Genomic DNA, 13,091 nt, shown 5'->3' on the forward strand with positions numbered 1-13,091 from the left:
TTTAATCTTTAGCATTATGTCAATGACATAATGTTAAAGATTAAACAGGGCTGTACGTTAACTTTTTTAGCCCATAGCCCTGGTGCTACAGAGGGTGGTGATTTTGTAGCACAGGCCAGAAAGTTTGTAGCACAAGTATAAAATGTCCATTACCACCTCTACAAATCACAAGTAATGCGGTTCATCATTTAAACACACTGGCAAAGGATATCAATGCATACAATGCACACAATAAATATAACTATTGTCGGTAAAACATCGTTTTTGTTGGTATATCTTTATTTTGCGGAATTGGCGCATCTTCTTCCTCTTCAAGTGTGTCTTTTTCTCATTCGTTATCTTTTTCTTTGGGGTTTTTGTCAAGGGACTGAAAATACCTCTTTATTTTCACCGCCGTCTTGCTGAAGTGAAGTGATGATGGGAGAGGCTAGAGGTAACCACACAGGAATTGTGGGAATTGTACAGGATACTACCAATGGTCGTTATCACAGTAGACTACAACTACCATGTAGGCTAGCGATTTTTTTTTTTTTTTGTAGGATAATGATGAGCCATCGCTCATGTCATGTGTCGGATTTTACAAGAAAAAAACAAACAGACCACCAGTGTTGGGAACGTTACTCTAAAAAAGTAATTAGTTATATTTACTAGTTACTTTCCTCAAAAAGTAACTGAGTTAGTAACTGAGTTACTGCACTGTAAAAGTAACTAATTACCTCGAAAGGTAACTATAGTGTTACTTTTGTATAAAATGCTCAAATACGTCAAATTGCTTGGACACCCCCTTAATGGAACTGTATGTAATGAAACTCAACATTGAATATGTTAAATTAATGAAACTGACACTTAATAGAATAAGTCATTATTATAAAATAGGGATGCACCGAAATGAAAATTTGTGGCCGAAGCCTTAGCTGAATAATATTAAACGCTTGGCCGAATACCGAATATCGTTGTTTAGTTTTTCATTTGTTTTTGCAGATGAACCCCCTCCAGATTAGTGTTGCCAAAATTGGATCCCACTGCACGATACCAATGAAAATATCATGGTTTTGAGTAGTATCACAATACCACAGCGAAAATGAGGCAGATGTGCCTTTTGTCATTTATAAAAAGATAAATCACTTTTCTATAATACATCAATGATATTTCAATGGAATAAATTACTTATTGACTTATTCATACTTCAAAAACAGCATCAATGAGTGATGAACATAGTGGGGATCAAAATAAAATAAATAAATAAAATAAAAATCAACCAGCCACCCTCCTCCCCTGACAGTCCCTTCATAAGTAAAGAACAGTCCCTAAAGTGCGGTGAGGTTTGTGGGCCGTGAACGGCTCGTTTCTCCTCTGACACGTCACATACCTGTGTTCGGCTGGCTTGGCTGTTCAGGTACTTTTGGGCAGTCATGATGCCAAGAAGAGGATATTATTGGAGCCGACTTATCCGTCGCCGGTAAGCCGATTGCCGCCGTATTTGACAGGAATACATTACTGTCTGTGTCTGTGACCTCCGTTCAACCCACAATCGGTGGGATTCGCCTTTCGTTTCTGCTGCTGGTTGAAATCTGTAGGCTGCTCGCACAATGAATGATTTAAGCCTATTTTGCTCGCTCAAAACTATTTTTAGTTGCAAATGCGAGTGCAGTGAGGGACAGATCACCACACTGCCGACATTTTACTCCGCGCATCACGGCACTCTGTTTGATTGCTTTATCAAACCACGCTGCTATTATTCGGCCTTGCTTTTAACTTATTCCACCAAATACTGAATGTGTGTTTTTTTGCAATATTCGGCCGAATATATTCGGTTACCGAATATATTCGGTTACCGAATATTCGGTGCATCCCTATTATAAAACATTGTACACTTATCTACACTACACTGCACTGTTGATGCTGTGGAAATATCCAGCAGTCCAACATACTATCATACGTTTCAATAACACATTAGAAGAATATATATCAAGAAAGGTGACGTTTAGAGAGCAAGCCCAAATAATCAACTCCACTTTAGAAACAAGTCCCCCAAAAAAAACGCAGCCCGCGATTACCAATATTTGTAAGTGATTTCACAAGAAGACAAGCCCAAAGTTGCTGCTAATAAGCGGAGCTGACAACCCTGCTTGTGTGCTTGTGAATACCCGCCCTACTCTGCCTCTGATTGGTTTATGATGAATTTTTGCTCTCCCTAAGCCAATCATCATCACTTATGCTTCCCCCTCACCTGCCCTCACCAAAGAAGAAAAACTTCAGAGCTCCGCTGAGAAGGGGCTTGCTTGGGTGAAAGCCGCTGTAGTGACCTCAAGGAAAGCTGAGTACCGGCGCATTTTATTGTGAGTAACGGTAACGGCGTTATAACGGGGGAGACAGTAACTTTTTTGATTACTCGTTACTGAAAAAAGTAGCGCTGTCAGTAACGTCGTTTATTTATAACACCGTTATTCCCATCACTGCAGACCACACACACACACACACACACACACAAACGGCTCGCAAGCAGTCTGTTGCACACGTGCTACTAGGCAAATAAATTCATTGCACAAACATTTTTTCCATCGCACAACCCTGGTCATCTTAGTCATAGGATAATATCAAATGCTACTTCTGTGCTTTATATTGCCTATTTGCTCTACACCAGGGGTGCCCATTACGTCGATCGCGATCGACTGGTCGATCGCAAAGGCATTGTGGGTAGATCGCATGGCATTGAAAAAAAAAGTTGGCGCCAGCCTATCATCCGTCCTCACAATGACATCTGACCTGACCTTTCTCTGACACACGCGTCACTGCGCATGCGCATACAACTGCGCTAAGTGCTGCAAAACTCTAGCAAGCTAGCGAGTAAGAAAGGGGATAAAAATGAGTGGAAAAGCTGGACCAAGTAAAAAGCCGAAGACCTACCACTACCATACGGAGTGGGAGGAGGACTTCTTTTTCACAATGTCATTTTCGAAGTGCGTTTGCCTCATCTGTCAGTCTACAATTGCTTTACCGAAGAAGGGAAATGTGGAGCGCCATTTTCGGACTGTTCATAAAAACTACGACACCGAGTTCCCTCCGAAAAGCGAGCTGAGAAGGAGAAAGGTGAAGGAACTAAAATCCCAGCTGTCCGGACAGCAGTCATTTTTCTCACAGCTAACTTCAAAGGCAAGGGCAGCCACTGAAGCATCGTTCCGGGTGAGTCACTTCATCGTTAAAAACAAGAAATCCTTCCAAGATGGCTAGATGGTAAAAGAAGCATTTGTTGAAGCAGCCGACTCGTTGTTCCGAGACTTTAAAAACAAACCAGAAATACTAGCTTCGATCAAAGCTCTCCAGCTATCAAGAAGTACAGTAACACGGCGCAGTGAAGCCATGGCTGAGGATTTGACCCAGCAACTTTGGAAGGACATCGCAGATTGTGAGTGTTTCTCACTGCAGTTGGACGAGTCTACAGACGTGAGTGACACAGCACAATTGTGCATTTTTATTCGGATGGTGTTTACTGACATGACTGCAAAAGAGGAGCTGTTAACAGTACTGCCCATGAAAGAACACACGCGAGGAGAGGACATATTTCAGTCTTTCAAAAACTTTATCGAGAAAACCCAGCTCCCAGTCTGCAAATTGGTGTCCATCACCACGGATGGCGCACCCGCCATGGTTGGCCGCTCGAATGGATTTATCGCCAAGTGCAGGGAGGACGATGATTTTCCGGACTTCCTCAATTACCACTGTATTATACACCAACAAGCATTATGTGCAAAAATGCTCAACATGAAAGAGATAATGGATGTGGCAACAAAGATCGCCTGTTCTATTCGGGCCAGATCTCTTCAAAGACGGCTGTTCCGTGCACACCTGGAGAAGGCTGAGTGCGACCACTCTGAGTTGTTGTTGCACACCGACGTGAGATGGCTAAGTCGAGGGAAATTCCTGCAAAGATTTCGAGAGCTCTTGCCGGAGATTAAGGAGTTTTTCCGTGAAGGTAAACATGCAGATTATAACCAACTAAATGACCATCAGTGGCTGCTGGACTTGGCATTTTTAACTGATCTGACCAACATGTTGAATGACCTTAATCTAGAGCTGCAAGGAAAAGACAAAACTGTGATCAATATGATCAGCTCAGTTAATGCTTTCAAACGAAAAATGCAACATCTCTCCTCAAAGCTCCACTGCCATGATTTGGCAAACTTCCAGAACCTCGCGGCAGAGCTGGAGACACAAGAGCAGTCATGTGCGCAGCTTGACAGTGCACGCTACATAAAGCAAATTGACAATTGTCTGTCAGAGTTCGACAGACGCTTTCAAGACTTTGCTTTACTCGAGCCAGTCGCTACATTCATGTGCTACCCTTTCCAGGAAGATGCTGAGGTTGTTTCACTGGCATCAAAAGTTGCAACACTGTTTCACCTGAACTCTTCTGGAGTGGAGGATGAGATTCTGACACTTCAAGCCGACATTCAGCTGAAGGCCAGAGCTCATGGACAATTCTGGAACTTACTCACAGAGGACAAGTACCCCAACATCAGGAAATGTGCTACCTTCTTGACTGCATTATTTGGCTCCACTTATTTATGTGAGTCAGCCTTTTCCCACATGAAGATCATTAAGTCCAAGTACCGTTCCACCATGACTGATGAGCATCTGGAAGTCTGCTTGAGGCTGGCTATCAGCAGCTACTGTCCGGACTATGCATCCCTGGCTGATTCCATTCAGTGCAAGTCATCAGAGTAAGGTAATGACAAAAAAAATGTACAGAGTTGTATTGTGCAATATAGGTTGATGCAGTAATGCAAGGTACACCAGCATATACTGTACATATAAAAATAATTCTCAATATATTTATAAATAATGTGTTTTGCATTTTTAGTAGGTGGTAGATCATTTTGACTCGGTCATGTCATAAGTAGCTCTCAGGCTGAAAAAGTGTGTGCACCCCTGCTCTACACAAACCTTAAAGACAACATTGTCTGTAGGCCGACCTTTGTTACACAGGCTATTTTGTTGAGTTGCATACTTACGTTCTCATATGAGGTTAGTGTTGTCCTGTTGGCTGAGTACACTTGTGACATCATCGGTACAATATTTTGTTTTTTAATGTTTTTACTACTTTGTGGAAAAGTATGTCACACAGTGCAGTTGACATTCACATGATGGCTACCATTGTTGATATTTTGGAAACTATGTCGCCTGCGTTCCTACTTTACCATCCATGACTGTGCTGTTCAATGGATGAGATTAGTGTGTGCTGAGGGCACAGCAGATTTCAGAGGAGACAGGAAGTGATGAAAAACGCCTTTGTAACTGACAGGACGTTTGAATTTATTATCATGTTCATGATATTTAATGTTTTTGTTACTGTTATGACACCTGCACACCTTAGAAGAAGGTCTCTCCTGTGTTTATCTTCCCAAGGAATACTCAGATTTTACCTGACCAGCACGGTTTTGAAGGTTTTATTCCTTGTCCACTTGAGAGTGGTGTGGAACAGGACATTTGAATTTACTATCGTGTTCATGATATTTAGTATTTTTGCTACTGTTATGACACCTGCACACCTTGGAAGAAGGTCTCTCCTGTATTTATCTTCCCAAGGAATACTCCAATTTTACCTGAACAGCACGGTTTTGGGGGTTTATTCCTTGTCCACTTGAGAGTGGTGTGGAACAGGACATTTGAATTTACTATCGTGTTCATGATATTTAGTATTTTTGCTACTGTTATGACACCTGCACACCTTGGAAGAAGGTCTCTCCTGTATTTATCTTCCCAAGGAATACTCCAATTTTACCTGAACAGCACGGTTTTGGGGGTTTATTCCTTGTCCACTTGAGAGTGGTGTGGAACAGCACATTTGAATTTACTATCGTGTTCATGATATTTAGTATTTTTGCTACTGTTACAACACCTGCACACCTTGGAAGAAGGTCTGTCTGGTGTTTATCTTCCTAAGGGATACTCCATTTTTACCTGACCAGCACGGTTTTGAGGGTTTATTCAATGTCCACTTGAGAGTGGTGTGGAAACAGGATGTTTGAATTCACTATCGTGTTAATGATATTTAATGTTTTTGCTACTGTTATGACACCTGCACACCTTGGAAGAAGGTCTCTCCTGTGTTTATCTTCCCAAGGAATACTCCAATTTTACCTGACCAGCACGGTTTTGTTGTTTTTTTCCTTGTCCACTTGAGAGTGGTGTCAAAACATCACACCTGCACACCTTGGAAGAGGGTCTTTCCTATGTTTATCTTCCCAAGGAATACTCCAGTTTTACTTGACCAGCACAGTTTTGGGGGTTTATTCCTTGTCCACTTGAGAGTGGTGTGGAAAGAGGATGTTTGAATTCACTATCGTGTTTATGATATTTAATGTTTTTGCTACTGTTATGGCACCTGCACATCTTGGAAGAAGGTCTCTCCTGTGTTTATCTTCCCAAGGAATGCTCCAATTTTACCTGACCAGCACGTGTTTTGGGGGTTTATTCCTTGTCCACTTGAGAATGGTGTGGAAACAGGATGTTTGAACTTACTATCTTGTTAATGATATTTAGTGTTTTTGCTACTGTTATGACACCTGCACACCTTGGAAGAAGGTCTCTCCTGTGTTTATCTTCCCAAGGAATACTCCATTTTTACCTGACCAGCACGGTTTTGAGGTTTTATTCCTTGTCCACTTGAGAGTGGTGTGGAAACAGGAACTTTAAATATCATGAACACGATAATAAATTCAATGTTTTTGCTACTGTTATGACACCTGCACACCTTGGAGAAGGTCTTTCCTGTGTTTATCTTCCCAAGGAATGCTCAGATTTTACCTGACCAGCATGGTTTTGGAGGTTTATTCATTGTCCACTTGAGAGTGGTATGGAAACATGACATTTTTAATTTAATATAACGTTAAAGATATTTAGTGTTTTTGCTACTGTTATGACACCTGCACACCTTGGAAGAAGGTCTCTCCTGTGTTTATCTTCCCAAGGAATACTCCAATTTTACCTGACTGGCACGGTTTTGGGGGTTTATTCCTTGTTCACTTGAGAGTGGTGTGGAAACAGGATGTTTGAATTCACTATCGTGTTAATGATATTTAGTGTTTTTGCTACTGTTATGGCACCTGCACACCTTGGAAGAAGATCTCTCCTGTGTTTATCTTCCCAAGGAATACTCCAGTTTTACCTGACCAGCATGGTTTTGGGGGTTTATTCCTTGTCCACTTGAGAGTGGTGTGGAAACATGACATTTTTAATTTATTATAACGTTAAAGATATTTAGTGTTTTTGCTACTGTTATGACACCTGCACACATTGGAAGAAGGTCTCTCCTGTGTTTATCTTCCCAAGGAATACTCTAATTTTACCTGACCAGCATGGTTTTGGGGGTTTATTCCTTGTCCACTTGAGAGTGGTGTGGAAACATGACATTTTTAATTTATTATAACGTTAAAGATATTTAGTGTTTTTGCTACTGTTATGACACCTGCACACCTTGGAAGAAGGTCTCTCCTGTGTTTATCTTCCCAAGGAATACTCTAATTTTACCTGACCAGCACAGGATTTGGGGGTTTATTCCTTGTCCACTTGAGAGTGGTGTGGAAACAGGATGTTTGAATTCACTATCTTGATAATGATATTTAGTATTTTTGCTACTGTTATGACACCTGCACACCTTGGAAGAAGGTCTCTCCTGTGTTTATCTTCCCAAGGAATACTCCATTTTTACCTGACTGGCACGGTTTGGTTGTTTTTTCCCTTGTCCACTTGAGAGTGGTGTCGAAACATCACATTTGTAGTTCATTATATCTTTAAAGATATTTAATGTTTTTGCTACTGTTATGACACCTGCACACCTTAGAAGAAGGTCTCTCCTGTGTTTATCTTCCCAAGCAATAATCCATTTTTTCCTGACCTGCACGGTTTTGTTTTTTTTTCCTTGTCCACTTGAGAGAGGTGTGGAAACAGGAACTCTAAATATCATGAACACGATAATAAATTCAGTGTTTTTGCTACTGTTATGACACCTGCACATCTTGGAAGAAGGTCTCTCCTGTGTTTATCTTCCCAAGAAATACTCCAATTTTACCTGACCAGCACGGTTTTGGGGGTTTATTCCTTGTCCACTTGAGAGTGGTGTGGAAACATGACATTTTTAATTTATTATAACGTTAAAGATATTTAGTGTTTTTGCTACTGTTATGACACCTGCACACCTTGGAAGAAGGTCTCTCCTGTGTTTATCTTCCCAAGCAATGCTCCATTTTTACCTGACTGGCACAGTTTTGTTGTTTTTTCCCTTGTCCACTTGAGAGTGGTGTCGAAACATCACATTTGTAATTCATTATATATTTAGAGATATTTAATGTTTTTGCTACTGTTTTGACACCTGCACACCTTGGAAGAAGGTCTCTCCTGTGTTTATCTTCCCAAGCCATACTCCATTTTTTCCTGACCTGCACGGTTTTGTTTTTTTTTCCTTGTCCACTTGAGAGTGGTGTGGAAACACGACGTTTGAACTTACTACCTTGTTAATGATATTTAGTGTTTTTGCTACTGTTATGACACCTGCACACCTTGGAAGAAGGTCTCTCCTGTGTTTATCTTCCCAAGGAATACTCCAGTTTTACTTGACCAGCACAGTTTTGGGGGTTTATTCCTTGTCCACTTGAGAGAGGTGTGGAAAGAGGATGTTTGAATTTACTATCGTTTTGATTATATTCAATATTTTTGCTATTGTTATGACACCTGCACACCTTGGAAGAAGGTCTCTCCTGTGTTTATCTTCCCAAGGAATACTCCAGTTTTACTTGACCAGCACAGTTTTGGGGGTTTATTCCTTGTTCACTTGAGAGTGGTGTGGAAACATGACATTTTTAATTTATTATGACATTAAAGATATTTAGTGTTTTTGCTACTGTTATGACACCTGCACACCTTGGAAGAAGGTCTCTCCTGTGTTTATCTTCCCAAGGAATACTCCAGTTTTACTTGACCAGCACAGTTTTGGGGGTTTATTCCTTGTTCACTTGAGAGTGGTGTGGAAACATGACATTTTTAATTTATTATGACATTAAAGATATTTAGTGTTTTTGCTACTGTTATGACACCTGCACACCTTGGAAGAAGGTCTCTCCTGTGTTTATCTTCCCAAGGAATACTCCAGTTTTACTTGACCAGCACAGTTTTGGGGGTTTATTCCTTGTCCACCTGAGAGAGGTGTGGAAAGAGGATGTTTGAATTTACTATCGTTTTGATTATATTCAATATTTTTGCTATTGTTATGACACCTGTACACCTTAGAAGGTCTCTCCTGTGTTTATCTTCCCAAGGAATACTCCAGTTTTACTTGACCAGCACAGTTTTGGGGGTTTATTCCTTGTTCACTTGAGAGTGGTGTGGAAACAGGATGTTTGAATTCACTATCGTGTTAATGATATTTAGTGTTTTTGCTACTGTTATGACACCTGCACATCTTGGAAGAAGGTCTCTCCTGTGTTTATCTTCCCAAGAAATACTCCAATTTTACCTGACCAGCACGGTTTTGGGGGTTTATTCCTTGTCCACTTGAGAGTGGTGTGGAAACATGACATTTTTAATTTATTATAACGTTAAAGATATTTAGTGTTTTTGCTACTGTTATGACACCTGCACACCTTGGAAGAAGGTCTCTCCTGTGTTTATCTTCCCAAGCAATGCTCCATTTTTACCTGACTGGCACAGTTTTGTTGTTTTTTCCCTTGTCCACTTGAGAGTGGTGTCGAAACATCACATTTGTAATTCATTATATATTTAGAGATATTTAATGTTTTTGCTACTGTTTTGACACCTGCACACCTTGGAAGAAGGTCTCTCCTGTGTTTATCTTCCCAAGCCATACTCCATTTTTTCCTGACCTGCACGGTTTTGTTTTTTTTTCCTTGTCCACTTGAGAGTGGTGTGGAAACACGACGTTTGAACTTACTACCTTGTTAATGATATTTAGTGTTTTTGCTACTGTTATGACACCTGCACACCTTGGAAGAAGGTCTCTCCTGTGTTTATCTTCCCAAGGAATACTCCAGTTTTACCTGACCAGCACGGTTTTGGGTGTTTATTCCTTGTTCACTTGAGAGTGGTGTGGAAACAGGATGTTTGAATTTACTGTCGTTTTGATGATATTTAATGTTTTTGCTGCTGTTATGACACCTGCACACCTTAGAAGAAGGTCTCTCCTGTATTTATCTTCCCAAGGAATACTCCAATTTTACCTGACCAGCACGGTTTTGAAGGTTTATTCATTGTCCACTTGAGAGTGGTGTGGAAACAGGAACTTTAAATATCATGAACACGATAATAAATTCAATGTTTTTGCTACTGTTATGACACCTGCACACCTTGGAAGAAGGTCTCTCCTGTGTTTATCTTCCCAAGGAATACTCCATTTTTACCTGACCAGCACGGTTTTGGGTGTTTATTCCTTGTTCACTTGAGAGTGGTGTGGAAACAGGATGTTTGAATTTACTGTCGTTTTGATGATATTTAATGTTTTTGCTGCTGTTATGACACCTGCACACCTTAGAAGAAGGTCTCTCCTGTATTTATCTTCCCAAGGAATACTCCAATTTTACCTGACCAGCACGGTTTTGAAGGTTTATTCATTGTCCACTTGAGAGTGGTGTGGAAACAGGAACTTTAAATATCATGAACACGATAATAAATTCAATGTTTTTGCTACTGTTATGACACCTACACACCTTGGAAGAAGGTCTCTCCTGTGTTTATCTTCCCAAGGAATACTCCATTTTTACCTGACCAGCACGGTTTTGAGGGTTTATTCCTTGTCCACTTGAGAGTGGTGTGGAAACAGGAACTTTAAATATCATATACACGATAATAAATTCAGTGTTTTTGCTACTGTTATGACACCTGCATACCTTGGAAGAAGGTCTCTCCTGTGTTTATCTTCCCAAGGAATACTCCAGTTTTACTTGACCAGCACAGTTTTGGGGGTTTATTCATTGTCCACTTGAGAGTGGTGTGGAAACATGACATTTTTAATTTATTATAACGTTAAAGATATTTAGTGTTTTTGCTACTGTTATGTCACCTGCACACCTTGGAAGAGGGTCTTTCCTATGTTTATCTTCCCAAGGAATACTCCAGTTTTACTTGACCAGCACAGTTTTGGGGGTTTATTCCTTGTCCACTTGAGAGTGGTGTGGAAACAGGATGTTTGAATTCACTATCGTGTTAATGATATTGAAGGTTTTTGCTACTGTTATGGCACCTGCACACCTTGGAAGAAGGTCTCTCCTGTGTTTATCTTCCCAAGGAATACTCCATTTTTACCTGACTGGCACGGTTTTGGGGGTTTATTCCTTGTCCACTTGAGAGTGGTGTGGAAAGAGGAACTTTAAATATCATGAACACGAAAACGAATTCAATGTTTTTGCTACTGTTATGGCACCTGCACACCTTGGAAGAAGGTCTCTCCTGTGTTTATCTTTCCAAGGAATACTCCAGTTTTACCTGACCAGCACAGTTTTGGGGGTTTATTCCTTGTTCACTTGAGAGTGGTGTGGAAACAGGATGTTTGAATTCACTATCGTGTTAATGATATTTTGTGTTTTTGCTACTGTTATGGCACCTGCACACCTTGGAAGAAGGTCTCTCCTGTGTTTATCTTCCCAAGGAATGCTCCAATTTTACCTGACTGGCATGGTTTTGGTGTTTTATTCCTTGTCCACTTGAGAGTGATGTGGAAACAGAACGTTTGAATTTACTATCGTTTTCATGATGTTTTTGTTACTGTTATGACACCTGCACACCTTGGAAGATGGTCTCTCCTGTGTTTATCTTCCCAAGGAATACTCCAATTTTACATGACCAGCACGGTTTTGGGTGTTTATTCCTTGTCCACTTGAGAGTGGTGTGGAACAGGACGTTTGTATTTACTATCCTGTTCATGATACTCTGTCTTTTTGGCACTGTAACGACACCTGCACACCTTGGATGAAGGTTTCTCTGGTATCTTCCCAAGCAATACTCCAATTTTACCTGATATATGCCGGTTGCACACTGGACATGACAGCACCCTTATTTGCACACCTGAAGTGCTGTGTCTCCAGGCTGATCCTCTCTGCTCAATTTTAATTTGTAGCCGTCTCTCTGTCTGTGTCGTGTGTGATAGCATGTGTTGGTGTGTGTGGCTCAGTGGCTCATCTCGCGCGTTCTCTGTGTAGACACAATTCACAATCATGTTGAAGCATGGAATGAATATTCTATAATTTATCATCGTCAGATTATTTATATCATATTTAGTATATACTTTATATCATTAACAATACATTTCAGTGTCTTTTCTTGCCATATTTACTAGCAGCTTGTGGAGAACCCAGATCAGATGCTGATCCTCGTTGCAGATCGATACGGTGGTGTGGTGTTGAAACAGGACGCTTTGGCTGATATAGGCCTGGGCTGCCAGGGGACTTCCTATGATACACTAAACCCCCTCTCACTCTCTTTCTCCCTCTCTCTTCATTTGCAAACCTTCATGTCCCATGAATGCATGTTACTAACTCAGCTTCCTGCCTGGAGCCTTTGTGCTTTTGTGTTCCGCAGGTTACCTCAGATCGCGGCTCCGCCTGGTTTGTTGGTCGTGGTTGCGCTGCTGCTGTGGTCCTGCCTGATGCCTGCTTCTACTGCTGAGATTATTAAGCATACTTCTACCATTATTATACACACATGATTATTATTATCACATACATATGCGATCATATATTAATATATACTCATAACATATAATATCAAACTACTTTAAGAACAATTCATATTACTTTTATATTTTTACTATGATTGTTATTGTAGCTATTGCCACTAACTGTTAAGTGTTGCTTCATTTGCTAAGACAGTTTAATAGTTTATTCATTGTTCATTAGAGTAAAGTAATCATTTTATTTATATTCTTTTTTTTTAGTTTTAAATAATAATGCACCATATAAATTTAAATATAAAAATCCTAATGTACGGAAAAGCATTTTCTTTTGTTTTTTTCCTCCTGGTACCTTTTAGCCCGTCTGTGACTAAAGCATCAGTGGAGAGGTCCGTGGAAATACTGGATTTCAAGT

The 13,091-nt window shown here is 40.4% G+C and overlaps 1 protein-coding gene across 1 annotated transcript; it reads left to right on the forward strand.

Moving 5' to 3' along the window:
* Positions 1-3,231: 3,231 nt before the first annotated feature.
* LOC144458913 (general transcription factor II-I repeat domain-containing protein 2-like) lies at positions 3,232-4,725 on the forward strand. Its single transcript, XM_078162748.1, has one exon. It carries the CDS (start codon positions 3,232-3,234, stop codon positions 4,723-4,725), a length of 1,494 nt encoding a protein of 497 aa, XP_078018874.1.
* The last annotated feature ends 8,366 nt before the right edge of the window (positions 4,726-13,091 follow it).

Source organism: Epinephelus lanceolatus, chromosome 2 (assembly GCF_041903045.1).
Source record: "Epinephelus lanceolatus isolate andai-2023 chromosome 2, ASM4190304v1, whole genome shotgun sequence".
Lineage (NCBI taxonomy): Eukaryota > Metazoa > Chordata > Actinopteri > Perciformes > Serranidae > Epinephelus > Epinephelus lanceolatus.

Bases quoted from the DNA above. Each gene is read 5' to 3' on its own strand.
- LOC144458913 (XM_078162748.1), top strand. From the start codon at position 3,232: ATGGTAAAAGAAGCATTTGTTGAAGCAGCCGACTCGTTGTTCCGAGAC.